This window comes from Girardinichthys multiradiatus, chromosome Y (genome assembly GCF_021462225.1).
Source record: "Girardinichthys multiradiatus isolate DD_20200921_A chromosome Y, DD_fGirMul_XY1, whole genome shotgun sequence".
NCBI lineage: Eukaryota > Metazoa > Chordata > Actinopteri > Cyprinodontiformes > Goodeidae > Girardinichthys > Girardinichthys multiradiatus.
This window is the reverse complement of record NC_061818.1, coordinates 16,909,187-16,933,049: the sequence shown is the minus strand read 5'-3', so window position 1 is coordinate 16,933,049 and position 23,863 is coordinate 16,909,187. Positions and strand designations below refer to the sequence as shown.

General features: G+C 40.0%; 1 protein-coding gene across 4 annotated transcripts; it reads left to right on the top strand.

The window, feature by feature from the left end:
* Positions 1-271: 271 nt before the first annotated feature.
* LOC124864272 (histone acetyltransferase KAT7-like) lies at positions 272-23,025 on the top strand. Of its 4 annotated transcripts, none has more exons than XM_047358989.1 (15): positions 272-462; positions 3,161-3,305; positions 5,425-5,610; positions 11,378-11,662; positions 11,787-11,869; positions 12,774-12,860; positions 16,180-16,278; positions 16,363-16,473; positions 17,052-17,243; positions 17,406-17,495; positions 17,634-17,774; positions 17,972-18,065; positions 18,276-18,422; positions 19,232-19,338; positions 19,415-23,025. In XM_047358989.1, the coding sequence occupies exons 1-15, from the start codon at positions 448-450 to the stop codon at positions 19,511-19,513; spliced, it is 1,881 nt and encodes a 626-aa protein (XP_047214945.1). In that variant the 5' UTR covers positions 272-447; the 3' UTR covers positions 19,514-23,025. The 4 variants fall into 4 exon arrangements, with proteins under 4 accessions (XP_047214945.1, XP_047214943.1, XP_047214944.1 ...); XM_047358987.1 differs by lacking the exon at positions 272-462 and adding an exon at positions 2,575-2,631 and having other exon boundaries at positions 11,381-11,662; XM_047358988.1 differs by lacking the exon at positions 272-462 and adding an exon at positions 2,575-2,631 and having other exon boundaries at positions 16,363-16,452.
* Positions 23,026-23,863: the final 838 nt, after the last annotated feature.

The following is a 23,863-nucleotide window of genomic DNA, read 5'->3' as shown; positions in this document are numbered from 1 at the left end:
TAGCATTCTTTAAGAGTTAATTTAAAAGCGCCATCGCGATGAAAAGAAACCGTAAAATCCAATGTAGAAACGCAATTGGTGGGGAAACGCATCTCGACATAAAAAACCTGTTTTGTGCAAAAATAAAACGACTATTGACATTTCATTAAATATATAAATGAATATTGTTTAAATCATTTTGGATTCTAATAAATATATACTTTGTGATACAATATTAAAACGACCTTTTCACTTTTAAGCTCACTGATGAAGCATCATCTGGCGGAGGTATTTTCTCGACGTACCGAATTTACTCCGCATTCACAAGGAAGTGCGGGGAAATTTGTGCGCTTCTTCCAGCCGAGTTGGTCCATGTTAGGCTTAGGTGGTTTTTCTGTGTTATAGCTTATATGGAAGCTTGAATAGTTTCCCCAACGTAAAGGATAAGAGTCTCCCACAGCTCAAGACATGCCACGGAGAAAGGTGAGGGAGCCGTTGTAGGCTGTAGCCATGCAGCATAACGTCATGGCTAATGTTAGCCGTTGAAATGAAACTGAGTCTAGGAAACGAACGCCTCAGAGGGCTGGAATGTGTTTCTTAAAGATGTTAATAACAAACTGAGGATGTTTTTAGTAATTCACTCCTGTAAGAGTTCGCACTGTTAGTGCTAAAAGCTAAGCTAGCTTGTGTTTACAGCCTACTTGCGAGAAATTAACGTGTTTTCATAAACGTTTCACTGCTCTTTGAATACTGGTTTGCGTTGGATCTTCCGCCAACTAGCCATGTCCGTGAACACAACTAAATGTAACTGTAGTAACGGACATTAAACGGCATTAAACGGATGAGGACGGGTTGTTTTTTGGTTTCCTCGGGATAGAACAACAGTGTACACCAAAACAACGCTCTGATTGGACGGAGTTTGAACTACGGCTGTGTTCATTGGTTGGACTTGCTCAAATCCTGCCTCGTCTTTCATTTAATTGGTGAAATGCAAATACGATGCACGGCCCTCTTGTTTTGAAGTTGTCAAACGTGCGCCCATGCTGGCACATTGGTTTTCTGTTTCCGACTGGATCTTACTGCATAAGACATTAGTCTTATGCAAACATGGTTGGGTCATGATCTTGGTGCAAAAACGGTTTTGAACAGAGACACGGAATTTGAAGTGAAAAATCCATCATGTTAAACCTATTTACTTTTAACTCACTACATACTTTCAGTGTTACTAATGAGTGGCTATACATCTATTTGACACATTTTGGTAAGAAAAGTCCCTTTCTGTCAATAAAACTGCTGTTTGTTAAAAGCTATTTATCATTACACTATGGTGTCATATGTTGTGGCATGCAAAAGTATTCATCCCCCCTCCACTCCGGGTTTTTACTTATATTGTTACATTCCAACCTGTTATTTAAATTCTTTTTAGTCTTATTTTATGTGATGGATCTGCACAACATAATCTGAGTCGGTGAAGTGAAATGAGGAACAAATAATAAAAAAAAATAGAAAAGCTAATAATTGAAACATGCATATGTATCTACTCCTTTTGCTATGAAGCCCCTAAAAAGTTTTGTTGCAACCATTTGGCTTCAAAAGTCACAAGATTAGTGAAATGAAGTCCACCTGTGTGCAATCTAAGTGTCACATGATCTGTCCATATCAACGCACCTTTTCTGAAAGGCCCCAGAGGCTTCCATAGCACTAACGAAGAGACGTCACACCGTGAAGACCAGGTAGCTCTCCAAACAAGTCAGGGACAAACCTGCCAAGATAGGGCCACCCATCAAAACCCCCAGATCAGGCAAGGAGGGCAATAATCAGAGAGGCTGCACAGAGGCCAGAGGTAACCCTGGAGGACTTGCAGAGTTCCACAGCAAAGGCTGGAGTATCTGTCCAAATGACCACATTAAGACATACACCCCATAGAGCTGGGCTTAATGGAAGAGTGGCCAAAAAAGAAGCCATTACTTGATGTTAAACAGAAAAAGACACATTTTGAGTTGCCCAAAGGCATGTGGGCGACTCCCAGAATGTATGGAGGAATGTTGTTTGATCAGATGAAACTAAAAGTGAAATTTTCGGTCACCAAGAAAAATCTGTCTTGCGCAAACCCACCATGTTTTACTGTGGGGATGTTTTTCAGCAGCAGGGACTGGGAAACTGGTCTGAGTCGATGGAAAGATGGATGGCGCTAAATGCATGAATATTCCTGAGGAAAACCAGTCTGCCTGTGATCTAAGACTGGGACAGAGATTCCCCTTCCAGGAAGACAATGACCCAAAGTGTGCTGCTATAGCAAACATTAATATGTGTTGGAATGGCCTAGTTTAAGTCCGGACCTCAATTCAATGGAGAAGCTGTGGTTTGAACACAGTTATGCACGCTGAAGTTTTCTGTTGTTTTGTCCTATTTGTTGTTTGCTTCACAATAAAATGAGTAATACATCTTCAAAGTTGTGGACATGTTCTGTAAATGAAATGGACGGCAACTTTAAAACAGTCCTTTTTAATTCCAGGCTGTGAGGCAACAAAACATGAAAAAGTCCAAGGGGGGTTGAATACTTCTGCAAGTCACTGTAGTCTAGTTATTCACACATGGTTGCAGTGGCATATGAGAGACACGGGCCTCCAAAGCTCTTCTTTTGTCAGAAAAGTGAGTTAAAAAAAAACCTTGATTGTGATTTTGTTTTTTGTTTCACACTTTTGAGATTTATTGTTTTCTCATTCTAAACTTTTATTAAATTTATTAGATCTTGGTCTAATATTAAACCGGGAAATAGAATGTAAGAAAGCAAATATTACATCTGGGTTTTGTTGGGATAGGAATAATTATTCTTATTAAAATAACCTAAACAGCACAATGAATTTTATGAATTTAGAACATAATTTGGTTTCACCCAATCCAAATGTATCCAGTGTTAACCCTAAGGCTTATTTTGAGGATTTCTTGACAAATTTGTAACGGGACGCTGAGCCAAAGGTGATAAAATGGAAGAGGCGATGCTTCACCTCCAGCATGGGACTCCTGCTGAAGAAGTCACTGGTAAAAGGAAAGAAATGGGGGAGAAAGTTCTAAAATTTCTGCTTTATATACACTTATTTATTCTCATTTAACGCAGTGGGATGCACTTTTAATAAGAAAAAAATCAAAAACATAAATATGACTGTTATTGCTTTCTCAGAGAACGGCGGGCAGCAGCTCGGATGGGACGGAGGACTCCGATTTTTCCACCGACCTCGAACATGTTGAAGCTGCAGAGAGGGCGCACAAACGCAGCAGCACGCGTCTGACTCGTGCATCCCTGCGCCTCAGCCGGAGCTCACAAGGTATACTTTGTAGTCCACAGTAAATTAAGCACATCAGGATTATTAAGGCGGATTGGTGGTTAGAGCATGTTTGGTGTGGAACGTTTTTACTCCTTCCAGCTTTGCTCATTTTTTGAGGTTGACAAACATTTATCGGGAAATAATTTTTTTTTTTTTTTTCTTGTTTACAAAGAACTTTGTATAATCTGAAAAAAACTTCAGATTATACAAAGATTGTGTATCTAGTTTGAAAAATAAGAAAATTATATTCTGACCTAATTATTGTCTTTGGCTTTACTGAAAAATCTCGTAACACAGAAGAGAATATTTGACCCAAAGATCTTGAAATCTTTCCATGAAACTATCAACAAATATTTAAAGAAGATTGTTCTGCTCTTTTCAGTTGTTAAGAGTAGAGCTGGACAATAAAAAAATTTCAACAATTGATCTAGAAACAGAAAATGGCAAAACAATGATAAAGGTAGGCGTTTAAAATTCAATGAGACACGTGGCCTAACGGGCATTTTTACCTGGATGGAGAGGAGGTTTCAAACATTAGGACAGTGAAGTTGATTTCTGGTTTATTTATGACAGAGACAAATTTGACGATTTCCTTTAATAAAGAGTTACTTTGAGTATGTCTGCCATGACACTCAAACTCTGCGACGTTCTTTTCTCGTAACTTGTCATTTGGTCCTAACAGGCCAGATTCAACCTAATCATCTAGCGGTTTTTATCCTATACGTTCAATCATACTCAATAAGCATCATAATACTTGACTTAAAACGTGTGGACATGCAGATCATTTCGACAAAATGTAAAGAGAGCCAGGAGAAACGTGACCTGTTCAGAATCGGTGATTGTATTATGGTAGCCAGTAAGGATAGAAGCATTGAGACGACCAGAAAAACACACATTCCAGCCTCTGTGCATCTGTTGGTGAGAAGAGGTTTACAGCAGATGAAGACAAATACTCTCTGCCTTTTGTTAATGAGAGGAGTTGGCCACCGTGTTGTGATCCTTGCACATGCTCAGAAGCAGCTCAGAGACGAGTTTGATAAACTAAGTAGATATGGAGGTTCTGGCATACTTTGCTGCATTTTTTGCAACTGCAATCTTTCACAACAACTAACCTAAACTTCCTTCTCACATGTGTGCTTGAAACTGATCTACTGGGCCTGGCAAAAAAAATGTCAGACCCCTTGAACATTTTCACATTTTGTCACATTACATCAATGACCTTCAATGTATTTTAATGGAATCTAATGTAGAAGACAAATACAAAGTGATGTAGACTGATGGATGGATGGATTTCACAACATTTTTATTCAGCCCCACTGAGTCAATACTTTGTAGAACCAAACGCTGCTGTGATTTTCTTTGGGTTTATCTCTACCATCTTTGCATATCTAGAAAGCCGTGTTTGGCAGTTCTTCATTGCCAAATAGCTCAGGTTCTGTAAGATTGGGTGGAGAGTGTCTGTTAACAGCAATGTTCCAGTCTTGCTGGATTTAGCAGAACTCAGTAGAACTTGCCTGCATGCTGAGGAAGTAATTTGGTACTAGGGACACATCTAAATGTTGCAAGATAATGGCCCTTCAGGGACCAGAATTTGGGACCGCTGATCTAACCATTCTATATTCGCTCTGGATTTATGTTTAGGGTTGTTGGAGTGCTGCAAGGTGAACCTCGACGCCATTCTCAAGTGTTTTGCAGCCTCCAGGATTCCAGGATTGCTCTTTATTTAGCTATATCTATTACCTGTAAACTCTGTCCTTGTCCCTTCTGCTGAAACGTTTCCCCACAGCATGACGTTTCCACCATGGTAGCCACCATTTTTCACAGTGGAGATCTTGTGTTCAGAATGTTGTTAGTTTTCACACTGGCACACTTCGATTTTGCATGTAACAATCACAGTTTTAGTCTTATCTGACCACTTTTTCCACTACGTGGCTGAATTTGCTGTATAAATATTTATTTAGAAAATGCATGCTCATGTTCTACAATCAGAACAATTAGCCAAACCTGGATGGGTGCTTCTAGAAAAAAAACTGTGATCTTTTATATAAAAACAAAAATATCATTTGGGTGATCTTAGGTGCTGCAGTCTCAGAAAAGTGACGTTTCTTCTTCCTTTTAGATGCTGCTGCGGCTCACGATGAAGGCCTGGGTTCAGCAGCAGAGTCGGCTGCAGCATCGGTGGCAGCCTCTGTCTTCTCCTCTGAACACAGGATTACACGCAGCCAGCAGGGGGCGGCAAACCCTAAAGCCAAAAAATACCCTTTGCGTCAGAGCAGGTCATCTGGCTCAGACACAGAAGCCAATGGTAAGTCTAGCAGTTCTTCCTTCCTATCTTATAAAAAGTTGAAGATGTGATAAAAGTGTGAAGTAATGCAGCAGTATTAGGGGTAATTTTAGGAAGTGCCCTATAAAGACTGTAAATCAGAGAAAGGAGAACAACATGAGGTTTCAAAGAGGTGGAGGACCTTCTTGTGTCAGTCTTTTGTTATGATGCAGGTGAGTTGTTTTCATGAAGCCTGTCAGTGATACCAGGCTGTTTCTAGTTATACAGAAGATTAATAGGTGCTGCCTGAAACTGGAGACTTGCCAGTGGAATTTATGAGTGATCTTACTGAAAATTAAAATAGTTATCAAACTTTACACACAATAAGCTGATGGTACATCCACACACGGTATAAAAAGAAAGGAACAGCCATTTATTTCTTTTTTTTATTTATTCAGACAAAACAAAAATGTTCGGGTCCATTTAAAGTCCAAAAATGAGGTAAATATAACTTTAAATGGACAACAAAACATGATATATTACATCATTAACCAACAGCCCTAAAGTCTACTAGGGCTGCAACTAATGATTATTTTGCTAACCGATTAGCATGTCGACTATTTTTTTATTTAACGATTAATAAGCGGATAGCGAAAGGTGTTTAATTGGAGATTTATTTACAGTGTTTGAACCAGTTGAAGCTAAAGCCATGCCACTTAAAGAGTTCTGGACAGAGCATATTTACAGACAAAGAAGGGTTTTCATCTTAAATGGAAAATGTATAAATGTTTTGTACAGTTTTGGCCTAATTACTGTTCTTTCAGCATAGCCATGTTACAGAGTCTGTTTACGATTATTCGGTTATTAAATTAGTTGATGATTATTTCAGTAATGAATTTATCACGATTAATCTGATGAATTGTTTCGGCCCTACTTTCTACCAAAGCATTTGAATTAAGTTGAGGTGTGGGCTGTAGACCACCATTCCAATAACCTAGACCTTTTTTTCTTTTTTAACCATCGATCAGGTTTCTGTTAAGAAAACCATGGTTTATGTTAAAACGTGTTCACTTTGGGTTCATCTATCTAAAGGACAAGATTCTTTACAGTTTTTTGGTTTGTTTGTGTGCAGCTTTGCAAGCTTAAGCTCTTTCTACAAATTGTTTGCTTCTTCTCGGACCTTGTGGTGAATTTGCTGCGATGTCTTCTCCAAGGTCGACAGATTTTAAGTCTTTTTTTTCACTGTAGAATAATGGACTCGGGCTATTGAATGGGTTGAAATGACATTTTAAGAAATTGCAGGGATTTTTTTTTTCAAGGTCATTGCCACTGTCTTTCCACATTGGCATTGTGATTACACACATGCATTAAACTGGCAAAACTCCTGCTTTCATAGAGGTGGTCCCAGTAAGGATGAGGTCATCAGTGTGTTTGTAAAACCCAATTAGTAATGCTTCAAACACTGCATTTTTACTCAGTTTTGCTCAAGTATAATAACTGTAAACAGCTTGTGGTGATCAGATTTTGTATTCCCTGTCGTGATACTTACAGCCTTCTTTGTTGTGTATTTATCATTTATCATGAACAAGGCCCCTTTTACATGAACATGCAGCCAGAGCCAGAAAACCCAGTTTGACTTATTGAGTTGACGTCCAGCTTCCTGCCACAGCTTAGTGTGAAATCTATTGTTAGGAACTGTTATACCACTGACCCCTGCGTCTGGTCTTTAAATTACAATCACTGAATACTGTCTCTTTTAGATACAGTAGAGGTGGAGATTTCCAATGTTAAAAAGCTTTGCATAAATGAAATACCTATTTATAAAAGCTGATGAAGAGCAAATCTATTAGTTTACAAATCATGTGACTAGAGATGCTCTGCTCTATGATTTATAGCTGAATCCCAGCTCTGATTTTATTTTTAAAAAGTTTCCCCTGCCTGGTTTGTTTGGCCATGTGAAAGAGAGTGATGCAGCACAGGATTGTGTGGTGTCTAACAAATTTTCTTATCAGTGCTTTCCTAAGAAAAAAAGGCTATTATGTACAAGAATTATTGCATAGTTCATATTTTAAGCTGCCATTAGCGTCTGAAATTAGCACTGTCAGCATTACTAACTGTGTGTGTGTTCTCTTAAGGCTCCGATAAGGCTGGCAACATTTCCATATCTAGCATGTTACATGACAGATGAAGTCTGAAAGCTCTTGTAATTTAACAGAACAACTTTTCTGTAATACGTTTAGGCTTCCTGTTATTTGCTAAAGTCTCTACCTTTTCTTTTAAATGGGAGCCTGAACAAACCAACAGAAATACGTCAACATTCAATTCAATTAAATTCAATTCAAAAATACTTTATTAATCCCAAAGGGAAATTAAATGTTGTTGTAGCTCATATTATGAAGGTTTCTTCAAAGAGCCGTTGTAGATGCTGATGGCTGTGGGCAGGAAGGATCTCCTGTAGCGCTCCGTCTTACAGCAGATCTGAAGAAGCCTCTGACTGAAGACACTCTGTTGTTGTACAACAGTCTCATGAAGAGGATGATCAGGGTTCTCCATAATGTTCTTCATTTTATGAAGAATCCTTCTTTCCACAATGATCTCCAGAGGTTCCAGAGGACTCCCCAGAACAGAGCCAACCTTCTTTATCAGCTTGTTGAGCTTCTTTAAGTCTCTGGCTCTGATGCTGCTTCCCCAGCAGATGATGGTAGAATAGATCACACTTTCCACAACAGACTTATAGAAGATATGCAGCATCTTGCTGCAAACACCAAAGGACCTAAGCTTCCTCAAGAAGTACAGTCTGCTCTATCCCTTCTTGTAGATGGCTTCACAGTTGCATCTCCACTCTAGTCTGTTGTCCAGGTGAACACCGAGGTATTTATACTCTTCCATCACCTCCACTTCTTCTCCCATGATAGAAATAGTTTTTGACTTATTCATGTTTCTCTTAAAATCTACAATCATCTCCTTTGTTTTAGTCACGTTCAAAATGAGATGATGGTTTCCACACCATGCCACAAAGCGGTCCACCACCTTCCTGTACTCAGCTTCTTGTCCATCTCTGATCCACCCCACTGCTGCAGAATCATCCGAGTATTTCTGCAGATGACAGGAGTCTGTCTTGTACTGGAAGTCTGAGGTGTACAGAGTGAAAAGGAATGGTGAGAGTACAGTCCCCTGTGGTGCTCCTGTGCTGCTGACTACCTGGTTAGACTCACAATCCTTCAGTCTCACAAACTGTGGTCTGTTTGTCAGGTAGTCTTTGATCCAGAAGATTGTTGAGGCCTCCACCTGAGTCTTCTGGAGTTTCTGACAAGGCAAATCAGGTTGGATTGTATTAAATGCACTGGAGAAATCAAAGAACATGATCCTCACAGTGCTGCTGGCTTTGTCCAGATGACAGTGGGTTTGTTGAAGCAGGTGTATGATGGCATCTTCAACTACAACTCCACAGCGATAAGCAAACTGAAGGGGGTCCTGATGGTTTACTGTTTGCTTACTCAGGTGGGCCAACAGGAGTCTCTCTAGGACCTTCATGATGTGGGATGTCAGGGCAACAGGTCTATAGTCATTGAGGACTGATGGGTGAGTTTTCTTTGGTACCGGAACAAGACAGGAGGTCTTCCACAACACCAGAACCTTCTTCTGGGCCAGGCTAAGGTTGAAGAGGTGCTGCAGAATCCCACAGAGCTGCTCTGCACAGGCCTTCAGGACTCTAGGGCTGACATGATCTGGACCTGCAGCTTTATTCTGATTCAGTCTCTCCAGTTGTCTCTTCACCTGACTTCTTGAGACACACAGGTGGAAGGGGGAAGCAAAGGAAGCATCAGCATCTTCTGATATGGTTGAAGGCAAACATGTAGAAGCAGAAGGGTCTAGGGCTGAGGTGGAAGATAAAAAATTTGAGGTGTTACTGGACAGCTGTGGGTCAAAGGAGGGTGGGATGTCTGTTTGGCTGTGAGCAGGAGAGGAGGATGCGAAGCTGGTTTCTGAACTGAACCTATTGAAGAATGTGTTCAGTTCATTGGCTCTGTCCAGACCTTCATCGGTCTGATCTTCTTTCTGCTTGAAGCCTGTGATCTTCTTCATCCCTGTCCACACATCTCTGATATTGTTTTGCTGGAGCTTGCTCTCCAGCTTCTTCTTGTACACCTCCTTGCTGTCTCTTATCTTGACTTTAAGTTGCTTCTGTATAATCCTCAATAATTCTCTGTCTCCTTCTCTGAAGGCTCTTTTTTTCTTGTTAAGCAGGTCCTTCAGGTCACTGGTGATCCAAGGTTTGTTATTGGGGAAGCATCTTACTGTTCTGGTGGGGATGATGTTATCCACACAGATGTTTATATAGTCGGTTACACACTCAGTCATGGCATTGATGTCCTCTCCATGTGGCTGGCACAGTGCGTCCCAGTCTGTAGCCTCAAAGCAACCTTGCAGAGCTTCAACAGAGCTACTCCAACCTGCTGCCACCTTGAGCGGTGCAATTCTAGAAAATTGTATGAAATGTTTTTATAAAGTACCTAAAATGTCAATAGTTTCTCTGACTTTTGTTTTATAAACATCTTACTCATATTGAAAATAGCAAACTTTGAGTCTTCTTCTCTCAGAAGCAACTTCTACACTTTGAAGTTGTATCTGAAGTAAGTGTGGCTGTGGTCTGTGTGATCTGGTAGTACTTAGGTAGGTTGCGTTTACCGATCAGGAAAATAATAATATTACATTTTATTTGAAAGCGCCTTTCTCGGCACTCAAGGACACAGTACAATCATATACAATAAAAATAAGCAACAATGGAAATCAACAAGACCATTAAAATAGACGGAGCAATAGCCATCAGAGGGAATAGGCAGTCACAACTAGATTTGAGTTGTGACTTGAAATGGAGGAGTGAATCAGTGTTTCTCAGTAGGGATGGTAATGAATTCCAGAGACGGGGAGCAAAGCATTCAGTCGCTCTTCTCCCCGTGGTGGTAAGACGGGCGGAGGGCACAGAGAGGTGTATGGAGGAGGAGGATGGAAGCCGGAGCAGGAGGGAGGTCGGACAAACATGGAGGGACAAGGTTATGAATAGCTTTAAATGCTAACAGGAGGATTTTGAATTGGCTACATGACTGTACTGGGAGCCAGTGAAAGTGCTGAAGGACCCAAATTCATGAAGATTCTGACAGTTTCTGACTGGGTGATTAAGCTCAAAATTAACCAAATCCAGTCATGAGCCAATTTCTCGGTTCATCTCCCCCTGAAATCTAAAACAATTCCAATTTTAAAGAAAGAGAACTTTGATCACGATAGAATTATTGACAGGAAACAACGACAAGGAAAAATATCCCTCAAAATGAAAGGATTAATCACATATTTCAGGACATACATACAGTAAGTATGTAAGTTCACGTGTTCATGCGTGTGTTAGAACCTTTCCAAAAAGGCTGTTTCTGTGCCATTTTGCTTCATAACCATCTACAGGACTGCTGCTACTTTCCTAACATGCTGCTCACACACACCACACCTTCTGTGTTAGCTGAAGGTTAAAAAATAAACACAAAAAAGGAAAGAAAACAGGTTGAAATAGGTGATTTCATTTGGCAGCCAGAGTCTCACAGCTGCCCGGCAGCAGTAACATCATTCTTCTCTGGTGGATTTATCTGAGGCCTGCCACTCCTGAAGGCTGTTAATTGCATCTGTATGTGTGGACATGTGTGGCCTGCAGAGACTCCCCTTAAAATAAATCAGAGGGAGCTAAAGGCTGAAAAGATGCTTTTATTTCAAACGAATTATTGGTGGATTTGGGATCTTCATGCTCTCTTAACTTGCCCAGCAGATGCAAAACAAGGAGCAGACCAGGATGAGACACCACCTCGGACCCCAACAGGCAATGCCCCATCCTCAGAGTCAGATATTGAAGCTTCCAGCCCGAGCAACGACCACGTGTCTTCTAGCAACAATATTGCAGTTTCACAAGAGGAGGATGAGAGACTGGCAAAAGAGCTGTCGCTCAAAGAGGCCGCCGCCCACGACCTCTCCCACCGGCCCAAACGACGACGTTTCCATGAAAGCTACAATTTCAACATGAAGTGTCCCACACCAGGATGCAACTCACTTGGTGAGGACCTAAACGCCACACAGCCATGTTTTTCCCCAGACCAAATGTCATACCCCTTTAAATTTACTGTCTTTCATCTGTGAACATCTTCCTCTTGTTCTCACCCTTCCTCTTTTTCTCCCAGGTCATCTAACAGGAAGACATGAGAGACATTTCTCCATATCAGGCTGCCCGCTGTACCACAATCTCTCTGCTGATGAATGCAAGGTACCGGCACATTCGAATCTGCAAGGATTTCAGATGAAGAAGTGTGTGTGGAACTATGAAAAAATAGTCACATGATGCTGGAGTAGTTGTACAGTTCCCAAAATGACACATTTACACATGGGTGCATACAGTGCCTAGAAAAAGTATTCACACCCCTGAAACTTTGCAGCATTTTATGTTACAACCACAAACTTCTACTTTATGTGATTGATCTTTCCTTACAAATAAAAAGGTTGAAAAGTCTGTCGTGCATCTGTATTCAGCCATCTTGTGTTCATACTTTATGTTGGCCTTCACCATACTTCCAGAGTAGTGGGTTATGGCCCCTCCAGCCTTGCACATCCAGAGACTTCATCTTTGAACGTCAGTTTTCCAGTCTTGCCACAGATTCTCAATTGAAATTCTGCCTGGGCTTTGACTAGACCAATTGAAGACATAAATATGCTTTGATCGGAACATGCTTGTGTACTTTAACTAGCAGGTTCCATCCATATTCCTGTTAAATCTGACAGCTTTTCTTTTTCCTACTGAGGAAAAGCATCCCCACAGCATGATGCTGCCACCACCATGGATTTGTTTTAGAGGGCTGAAAACAAATGAATATACAAAAATACAATGCTTTGTGTCTGTCTGTTACAGAAAAATCCAAATAAAATCAATTGAGGTTTGTGGTTTTAATGTTGGCAAATGTGAAAAGGTTTAAGGGGTGTGAATACTTTTGCTAAACGCTGTATGTGGATGGTTAAGCTGGTTCTCCAGTCTGCCATCACACCATGACTAAGTGTCCAGTGAATTCATGTAAGGAAAAGAAGGCGAACCAAATAGAGATTGGCATGCTGTAGAAACATGGAGGAGGCTGTTGTTTTTGCTACGGGGCTCCAGACTGTGTTGATTTGTCTGACAGGGCAAGGCAACGACACGCGATAAACAGGCCGAAGAAAGGACACTGTCACACCGGCAGGATGAGAACAGACACTCCACAAGGAACCAGGTAATGTGCAGCCCCCCGCCCCACCCACCCGACTCTCACATTGCTTTTGAGGTAGGAAGAGCTGAGGTCGCAGCGCTGGTTGCCAGTGTAGCGAGGTCAAAGTGATGACGGGTTACTGTCACTTGGTTCACAGAAAAAGCCACATCTGTTCCTGTTGGCTTCATTTGAGAAGGCAGGTCTGTATTAATCACCAAAGAGGACAAAGCATTTGTTTTCCTGAGCAGACATCAGAGTTCAATACAAATACATGTCTGCATGATATGACTTTGCTTTAGTTATGTAGCTCCTTGTGCATCCTCTAATGTTAGATAAATGGTAGATGTAACACATGTATTGTTTGAAAAGAGGTTATGAAATTAAAATAAAAATTAAGAATAAGAATTCATTTTTATCCTCATGATATAACCATGTGTAAAATCATTGCATTTACACAATACTTAAAAGAGCTTGGAATGTCAGAGGTCACCGAGCATGCGCAATATATAAGGTTCGAACACTTGGGTAAAATCTGAACTAATTAATTCTTCCCTGGACAGAGATTCATAAAAAGGATTTATGTGACCTTTATTCTTTTTTTACAAAAAAAACAACAAAGGATTTTCGGTACTTTTTTGGCATTGGGGTCATTTTAGATTGAGCAGTCAGACCTGGAACAGCTGTGCAACACTGTGCAGACACAGGTTGGGGAGGGGCAGCCGCTGTTACTGTAAACCAAAGAAACGGTGTAAGGGGCATTTGAACACTTTTGAAAGCATAACTTTAAGCAACCTTTGTTTACCTTGTTACCAGTAATCAACTCATGCCGTTCACCTACGGAGGCTTGAATCAATCACAGCACATTTCCATTCATACTGCTCTAAATGGGCCTATACTTTTCCAGTGATGTGGTAAATAGCTTCAAAACGTCAACTGGTTTCTTCTCAGTTTGGGGTTGATGACTGTTACTAGACAGCGATAGAGGGTGTGGCCTGGTGGGATGGAGGTGGGGATTAGAGGCTGACATTTTTTCGGGAGTCCCACGGGTCACGGGATTCCCACGGGAGTCCCGCGGGACGGGAGACAGCGTCAGTAAAGATCACGTGATTGGGACGGTACAGGATAAAAAATGATCGGGAGCAGACGGGAGCGGGAGCTAACTAATAGGAGGGAGAATAAACTAGGATCAATTGTCCTTGGAAATGTAAACTGAGACTTTGTTATAAACTTTAAGAAAAAAAAACTTGAATCGTCGCCACCATTGTGTAGTTTTTTTCCAAGAAGCCTATACTATAATGCGAGTCAAACGAACTACACAACCCACAAGCCAACAGTGCTTCTGATCGATGTTTTCCACCTGCGTTCAGGATGGAGGGAACAAATGCAGGTGGAGAACTGGACGTGGTAAAATTGGATTTGTAACGTAAAGTCAGAAATAAGGACTTATCTATTAAACTCATAGAGCTGACAGGAAAGTCGCAAATATTACCGAACTTCAGGAGAGTTGAATGTAGCGGTGTTAACATGCAGTCTGCTGCTTGTAAAACGGGTTTAGTTGTAATCAAGTTCACCAGTGATTAAGGGACACTTGTAAGACCGATTCTGGATTGAATCAGTCCTGAATCTCTTCATTCATCAAACCAAAAGTACCAACATGTGTCAAGTCTCATCTGACCAACAAAATGGCTGCATGTGCACTAAAGATTTAAGAGGTAAGGTACGGAAGCCCGTGAGGGGACATGGGGAAATTTATTTCTTTTGCGTCCGCATTTTGGAACAGCAGCACAGATGACAAACTGCTCATAAAACAAACACTGATATGTCATTGATATGGTTTATTTGTCATATGCAGGTTAACACGCAGTCAACTATGCGATAAAATGCTTAGGATAAGAAGAACCGTTCAAATCACGATAAAAACAAAAACACTAATGGCGTACAAAAAAAAAAAAGTACACATCATGCAGCAGTAATAAGGAAATAAAGTGTCACAGATGTGGTTTCGTGCAGTTTTATGGTCCAGAGTTCAGTAGTTTGTTTGACAGCTTGTGGATAAAAACTGTCTTTTTGTCTGATTTGAAGATAATTTTATTTAAGGCCGATTTCAAAATAAAACTCAATAAATCTCAAAACGGGTGTAGTGTTTGTTTCATTTTTGCAGTTATCTGGTTTGGAAACTATCCCACAAAGTATTGCGAAATAACGCAAAGACTATTGCGTGGGAACGCAAAAGAAAAAAAATCCCCCCATGTCCCCTCGCGGGGGAAAGGCTTCATCAAGGGAAGATATTAAATAAATATGTTGTGAAATAGAAAAAAATGAATGTACCATTAAATGTACAATTTATTTAATACATCATTAAATATTAAGTGTACCACTAATTATGTCATGTCGTCTTTAAAATTATACTTAATTATTCAGTGGCACATTTAATTGCATAATAGTCCATTTCATGATATAATGGTACATTTATTGTTTCTAATGATGTATTAAATAAATAAATGGTACCTTTAATTTAATGGCACATTTAATGTTACATTTCTTTCATGTTACATTTACTTCACTTATGGGACATTCACAACATTTATTTATTTTATGATGATTTTATTGTATTAAATTTGTCCAGTTTGACCCTCCATTCTTGATGCCTGTATAGGAGGTCATGTCAGAATTTAAATCAGGTGTTCTGGAGCAGACACACATCTAAAACTTGCAGGGAAGGGGTCCCTGAGGACCAGGGCTGTGAACCATTGAGGTACAGTTTCTAAATTGTGAAGGTAATGCCTTTTTGCACTTTTGTTCAACAATTACAGTTCTCTTGCTAGGTGCATTTTTCTTTTGTTTCAACAATTTGAAACATAAAAGTGATGTCATCGTTCAAAGGAAACAATCACTTAATAAATAAGTAAAATACAACTATGTACATAAACATTTTGTTTATTCAACTAAGATAGGTATGGTCTGTTTCCTTGTTTGATATTTTATTATTTCTTCCTTATTATTCTTTTTACTTCAACTGGCCTTTACTACAGCTAAAAACAGGGACCTAACTGGTCCTTCAAAGAAATTGCCAAAAGACTAAATGAAGAAAACAAAAATTGGAGTGGCACAGGAGTGGGAGTCGTTCTAAATGGGAGCGGGAATCAATTTACCAGGAATGGGATGGAACAGGATTTATTTTTTTTATGCTGGCCTGGAATTGGGATGGGACAAGACATTTTTCTGTGGGAGCGGGATGGGACAGGAGAGAAAATCCACTCCCGTGTCACCCTCTAGTGGGGATGACTGCCACCCCCCAGAAGGGTCACTGTTTATGTGTTTGTCGTGGTGTGTGGTGTGTCAGGCCCCCACAGAGGGACAGCTGCGCTACAAAGACAAGGTGACAGAGCTGAGGAGGAAGAGGAACTCTGGCCTCAATAAGGAGCAGAAGGAAAAATATACAGTAAGTAGAGAAGATATTATAGTCAGTCCCTCCACTACATGTTCTAAAGCTCACACTATTATTATTTTCCCCACCTGCTCCCAGGAACACCGACAAAGCCACGGGACGAGCCGGGAGCCGCTGCTGGAGAACATCACCAGCGACTACGACCTCGAGCTGTTCAGGAAAGCTCAGGCACGTGCTTCGGAGGACCTTGTAAGAGAGAAAACTCATCATCACCTCCCACCCTTACACTTTTCCTGCTCTTTGTTTGTCCCCCTCCTCCCCTTTTCCTACCTTACTTCTCTTCTTCTCTTTTTCAGTCTGCAAACCCTCCTCTGCAGCCACAGCAGGAGTCTCAGATTGTTTTGGTAGTTTGGACAATCACTCCATGTCATTCCATGTTCCTTCTTGATTCTCCAGATGAGAGAGTCTTACCAAATGTTAGCTTGAAATAAGATAGTCTTCTTCATTTAGTCTTGCTAATAACAATAGATTACATTAGATTCAGATTGATCAAAGGTTTCAGATTTCAATGGACTTCTTTTTTAGTTTTCCAGTCCAGATGAGTTTCATCTGTCCATGTGAAGTTCATTGTATTATTTCTTCATCCAACTGTTTTTTTTCCTGCACCTTTAATTTCCTTGGCTGGTTCCCTCCACTGAGGCAATTCTTAAATTGTTCCCTTAATAATTGAACCTTTGTTCCCATCTTTCCCCGTTTCCTCTCCTTCTTCTTGCCTGCTCCCTCTCTCTGTCCTGTTTGTCCCGTGTCTCCCTGTCCCGGCTATACAGGAGAAGCTCCGCCTGACCGGCCAGGTGTCGGAGGGCAGCAACATGATTAAGACCATAGTGTTCGGCCGGTTTGAGTTGGACACCTGGTACCACTCTCCGTACCCAGAGGAGTACGCCCGCCTGGGGAGGCTCTACATGTGCGAGTTCTGCCTCAAGTATATGAAGAGTCAGACCATTCTGCGCAGGCACATGGTAGGGCAACTGGTGGTGAATATTTGAGTTGGACCTTTGTGTTTAAAGCAACTTTCCACATACAAACCTGTGTGACAAAACTGTTGTAGGATTTTTAAACCTGTTAGATTCAGTGTTAGGAGTTTGGGAATATTTTTCATGAAGCTGTTCTCTCTGTTCAAGGCCAAGTGTGTGTGGAAGCATCCACCAGGGGATGAGATCTACAGAAAGGGGAACATCTCTGTCTTTGAGGTGGATGGAAAAAAGAACAAGGTAACACTTTACATCTTTAATCTCCTTCTCTATTCTTCTAACGGTCATCAAATGAGAGTTAATCAAGGTGCAACGTTACAACAAGCCTAAAAGGGCTCTGCTGAGTCTTCTCATCTGTTTTGCTCTTTTCACTACTAGATTTACTGTCAGAACTTGTGTCTGCTAGCAAAGCTATTCCTGGACCACAAGACGCTGTATTATGACGTCGAACCATTCCTCTTCTACGTCATGACAGAAGCCGACAACACAGGATGCCACCTAGTTGGGTACTTCTCCAAGGTAATGCAGGAGCCTGCTTCAGAGTCCTCCTGCTTTCTCGCTTTGTAGAACTGGGTTGCGTGAGGTTACACAGCATCCCTGGTGATTATGTAAGCCTAAGATGGAGCTTTTAAAGTACCGAGAGATTTGGAAGAGACAGCTGTTGGACATATTTGTTTACACCAGTGCCTACAATCAGATTTCATCTCCTTCCACAGGAGAAGAACTCTTTCTTGAACTACAATGTGTCCTGCATCCTCACAATGCCACAGTACATGAGGCAAGGCTACGGAAAGATGCTCATTGACTTCAGTGAGTACAGACACTCATTGTGCTTGTATAGGTTTTACACCCTACTTTCACTCACTCGCTGATAAATGTAGGATAATAAACATACATGGGGACATAAACCCTATGTAGGAGGTTGTAGGAAGAACTATTCAGAAAACTTGCTGCAAACATGTTTTCATGGTCTGTACTAATATATTCCTTAAAGAAAAACATTCTCTCCTGTCCAAAAAGGCTACTTGTTGTCCAAGGTGGAGGAGAAGGTGGGCTCACCTGAGCGCCCCCTGTCGGACCTGGGTCTAATCAGCTATAGAAGTTACTGGAAAGATGTTCTGCTGCGGTACCTGAACAATTTTCAGGGAAAGGAGATCTCCATCAAAGGTTAAAATGTGCTTAGAAAGACTAAATACAGATATTAAAGGGGTGCCATATAATTCTCTACACCATGGATTCAGGTCTGAGAAGTAAAAAGCTCACATATTTAAAGCCCGCAGCCACCTCATTCATACCCAGGCTTTCTGCTGCATCCTATTGTATTGAGAAGTTATACATTTCATTATTGAGATAATTAAATTTATCTTTCACTTCTGCAATTGAATATTTTTATTTCAGAAATTACTTTACAAGCACCAATTTGTTCCATATGTTGGCTGAGGATATTGGGCATTAATATACTTTACCAAAACTATAAATCGATGTAGGACAGGAAACAAAATATGTTGGAAGGGATTAAAAGCTGGACATTCAGCCTGATACCAGAAAAAAACATCTTCTCCCAGTATAGTTTGTTTGGGAAAATAAAAGTGTGACCTCCTTTGTATATATTTAACAAGGCTTGAAAACAGGGATTTCAGTAGTTTACTAAAACCCATCATTAATGACCATTAAGAGGCTTATAGGAAATTTTATTTCAAGGCTTTAAAAACGGGATACAATGTGGTGGAAAATCCCTGGGGTCACATGCTAGAGCTAAAATATTTAGCAACAGTTGTATTATCTGTCAGTCACCTGATTCTTAAAATTAATTTAGCTGCTCTCTCTGATATCCTCAGGCTATATTAGTATCAATCAGAGTTGAACCTGTTTGAACAACTGCATAGTTAGCTACTGGAGTGAAGCTTCCCCACAGATTTCCCAGATATTCCTGATCATCACCCTAAACTCCTTTAACTCCTCCCTCGCTGTTGCAGAGATCAGCCAAGAGACAGCAGTAAACCCAGTGGATATTGTCAGCACACTGCAGTCCCTTCAGATGCTCAAATACTGGAAAGGAAAACACTTGGTTTTAAAGAGACAGGTGAAGAACAAAGACTGCTTAGTTTACCCTTCATTTCCCCATCTAGTCACTAATTGTGTTTTTTTTTTCCCTGAAGGACCTTATTGACGACTGGAAGGCGAAGGAGACCAAACGTGGTAATGGAAAAACCATTGACCCCACAGCCTTAAAATGGACCCCGCCTAAAGGGACTTAAAGGAGCTTCCTTCTTTCTCCAAATACCCACATATATACAGATCCTCCTTCGTACACTGGCATGCTCACTGACCCTGAGCCTAAATCCTCACAGCTGCAGCACGTTCACATCCAAGTACAGTTAACCATTTCTTTGGGTTCAAACAGTGTCTGGGTTGACCTAAGTCAAATAAATATTGCTCTATCTCAATTATAAAATGTTTTTCTTTAATTATTTTCATCCCTGGGGCTACAGGAACAGTAGGGAAGATGTGGATGAGGTAGACCTGGATGTCCCCTCTTTTAGAAGGACTACAAACTGACTTGACAAAAAGATATATTTGGACCAGGCCAATACATTTAATGGTTAGTTAATGAGGGATATCATGAATTTTGAGTTGGCAGCACAGTTAAGTGTATTTTTATTATTGATCATTTCTATGTAGATTTGGCTGTCCTCCTTTCAGGGTTATACCCATTAACTTTGACACATTTGACATTGTTACCACAAGAAATGTTACTGAAACAAGTCTTGTTTCTCAAGTCTTTTACAACCTGTAATGGATTTTTTCCAAGATTGCCCTGTGTTCATCAACTCTTACCAGCTTTCCCGTCCATGCTGAAGAAAAGCATTTCCACAGCATGATGCTGCCACCACGTTTTATCATTATGGTGATGTGCCAATAAAGTGCCTTGAAGTTTCTAGTTGTAATGTCACTAAATGTGAAAATAAAAAAATTAAGGTGTACAAATACTTTCCAACGCACTATAAAGTCTTTGCATGCAGGATTGCTGAATCACTAGGGAAAGACTTGTTGTGCTTAGATCTCATTGACCTTATGTGTTATCTGAAAAGTGAAAATAATAGAGCACTTCCCACCTCCTCCCAGTCACTTAATTAGTAACGGGCACCAGGCATCTCTACTAATCCAATCTGTGACAGGCAGCATCGAACTGGAGCTGCATCTCGTTCTGTTATCGAGATACAACACAGGTCAGCAACAGGCTGACCTATGGAAACATGTCTAGGCTGATACAAACCAGCTGGCCGGGCTGTGAATTAGAAGGGTACACCCTTAAAATGTACAGTTAGTAAGAAGAGGGGCCCTGCACAAAATGGATTTTAAAATGTGGGTCTTGTTTAGAGTTTAGTAAAGAGCTTAGTAAAGTACTTATTATTTATCCTACATAGAGAAGCCCATAAAACACTTAAGACTTTGACAATTTCCCATAAGTTGATGTAACAAATGCTACTTTTAACTAATTACTGAGTACTGATAAGTTCCGTCCTCAAGGTATCCATGGAACAAATGAGGGGAGTCAACATTTGAAATTACATTAAATATAAAATACGTAAAATAGATTTAGAAGTAATATTTGAAAAGTGGCTGTTTGAACCCAAAGCAAATAACTTATTTGGCTGTAACAAACATGTCTTGTGTCTTATGTTTAATCTATTTCTGCAGTCCGTTTGCCAGGAAGCTATAGCTGCCACTGGCCATGTTTTGACTGTTCTCTGGTATCAGGCAGGAATTTACCTGGATGTGGATGTGTGATCACCTCTTGCCTGGTTTTACTCTTGTTGCGTCACTTGTGATGTTAGAAGTGTACAAGACTGCACAGGTCTCTTCTGTATCCTTTACTTTTTAAAGTTCTCAGTTCAGTTTTATACTTTTTCTACCTCTTAAGGTTTTACTGCTGTTTAATAGGTCAAACAACTATTGTACTGTTTTCCTTTTTACTATGTGTTGACCTGGAAATATGTAGTTGTTTTCCCAGGTGTTTTCCTTCTTTTTATTGGATTAATCTTATTATTATTGACATTTTTCTCATGTGGTATTTATATTCTTAAAAAGGATTATTTTAACTGTGTATAGCATAAAAGGATGTTTATTTAGCTGGACTGGCTTTCTTGTAAATATATTTATGTGTAAGACCTATATGTGGATCTGAATGTGTTGAAAGCTCTTCAAAAGGGACAATTTCAGGTCATCCAACCCACCAAACAGTAACGGAAACCATTTACATTTCAGAGGCTTATTGCTCGCTACAAGAAGTGACAAGACTGAGTCAAAACGTGTCACTTTTACACCTTGTCACTCATTGTTACAGCCAAAAAATGAAAAGAATGAACAGTTTTTTAAGTATGATTAGCAACCCACAATGACTGACCAAAATTAGTTTTGTTTTTGAAATAAGATGATTAAACAGTAGTTTTTCAGCTTAGTTGTGTACTTCTCGTAGCTTCCCATCTGCTAGTTTTGCATCAGACTTGGCTTTCCTATTCTTAGCTTCTTACTGGGCAAAGTGAAACCACTGGGTCTATATCATAGCTAACTGACTGCTGTCCTAGCTTAGCTTAGTTTAGCTTAGCTTTGTATTCAGCTAAGCGTTGAATGGTTGCTTACCTTAGCTTTGTACTTAGCTAAGCTAACTGACTTAAATTTGTTCTTAGCCAGCTTAAAACTGCCAGCTCAGTTAGCATTGTACTTTGCTTATAAGAGACTGCTATATTAGCTTTTAGGTTAAGTTATTGCAAGATAAGTGTCTTGCAATTAAATTAAAGTGTCAGATTTGGTCACAACATTTTTTTCCTTGATACTGTTTTGTTTTGAACTTTAATGTTGTAGCTGAGATTTTTTCTCTTCCTGGCATTTGTTCTAGTGTGGTGTAATATATTCTTTCTGTAAAATGTGTGAAGTTGAAGATTAAGTTCTTTATGTTTCTTTATTTCCTTTGTGTATTCTATAAAACATTGCTGACTGGCCAATCTTAACATATTTTTAATTCAATTCTACGTGCAAGGACTATTTTTTTGTGCCAACCCCTAGAGACCGTTAAAGGCAAAGTGCACTTAATTGATTTAAGATTGTCAAAGGAGAAAACTCTACCCAAGGACACACTTCGAATGACTTCATACTTCAATGTGGCTCTTTTTTTTACACTAAAACATGACCTGAACCTGTTCTCTATTTCTGAAACTTGGGAAAATGGGTTCCATGTGTTTACAACACAAGGAAGGCATCTTATCTTAGGCCGAACATATAATTTTTCTCACCGTTTTAGAAAATACATTTGAAATAAGGTTCTTATTGGACACAGGGATTCGAAACCACAAATTACCTTGTCAAAAATAGCCTCTGTGTTGAACGTATCGGTCTGTTGTATCTGCTAAAATGTGGTGTCTTTTTGTCTGCCTTGACATCACTATATCCTTATTTCTTTTGTATAATTTTTTTCAAATTCTCATGTGTTCCCCCCCCCAGATTTTTTGTTTGTTTTTTGTGCCAATGGCAGCTATAGATGGACAGCTTCCGAACATATTACAAGTGTTCATCTACCTAACTTCCTTATATAAATACCTTCTATCAGCTTCCATCAGTCAGCAGGAAGGTGTTCTGCTAACAAACCATTCACAAAGCAGCAAAACAGAAAAGTAGCCAAAAGTGGCATTGGTTTGTAGCTCGGTTGTGCTATTGCACTTGCTTCGCCCCCTTCCCTCTTTCCTCACTCTAATAAATGCTGTCATCTAAACAGATGGTCTGATGTCTTTGTCTGTCAGATGTCTCACATTGTTGCCAGACGAAGCAGAATATTACTTTGTGCTTTGAAACTTGCACTTTTGTAACCTGATAGTACACACAGTGGCAAATCAATTCAAATGTTCCATCAGGTTTTCCATTTGGTTGAATTTGTAGAAATAAGTAGAAAAACCATGAAATAAAATAAAAACGTTTTTTTTTTTTCTATTTGCATTTGAATAGACTTTGGTACAATTTCAAAGAAGGCTTAAAACTAAAATATCCTTGAATTTACCATGAAGGGTATTGTTTAGAATGCAAGAAACTTTTAAATGAGCAGAACAGTGCCTACCCTTTAAACTTTTTTGCATTTTGTCACATAACCACCAACTTCAGGGTATTTTATTTGGATTGTATGTGTAAGACAATACCTAATCAGCAAACCCAACTAAGAAGTGGAAAAAAGCGATGCATTGTAATTAAAATCTTTTCTTAGCTTATAAAGCAATATCCTAGGCTTTAAACACCTCAAAGAGCCCTGTTCAGTCTATCATTTAAAACTGAAATAAATAAAGCAGAAAAGGAATCTGCCAAGACATGGCCGTCCACCTAAACCAAAGCATTTATAAAAGAGTCAGCCAAGAGCCCTACAGTATCTTTGGAGGAGCAGCAAAGATCCACAGGTTGGGCAAAATCTGTTGACAGTACAACTATTAGTCGTCATTAGCCACCTGCCATGTCAGGATCCAGAAAATTAGGTAGATTTTGCTCTGGTTAGAAAAGACCAAAATTGAACTCATTAGCCTACATGCAAAACACCCTTTGTTTTGGAAGTGTACAGGGGTTGGACA

What these genes read in the sequence shown, in the direction of transcription:
- LOC124864272 (XM_047358986.1), top strand. Translation starts at nt 2,590, where the DNA reads ATGAGAGACACGGGCCTCCAAAGCTCTTCTTTTGTCAGAAAA. An exon ending in ACCAGGATGCAACTCACTTG is followed by an intron (nt 11,663 to 11,786) that starts GTGAGGACCTAA and finishes TTTTTCTCCCAG; the next exon opens with GTCATCTAACAGGAAGACAT. An exon ending in CACGTGCTTCGGAGGACCTT is followed by an intron (nt 16,474 to 17,051) that starts GTAAGAGAGAAA and finishes CCGGCTATACAG; the next exon opens with GAGAAGCTCCGCCTGACCGG.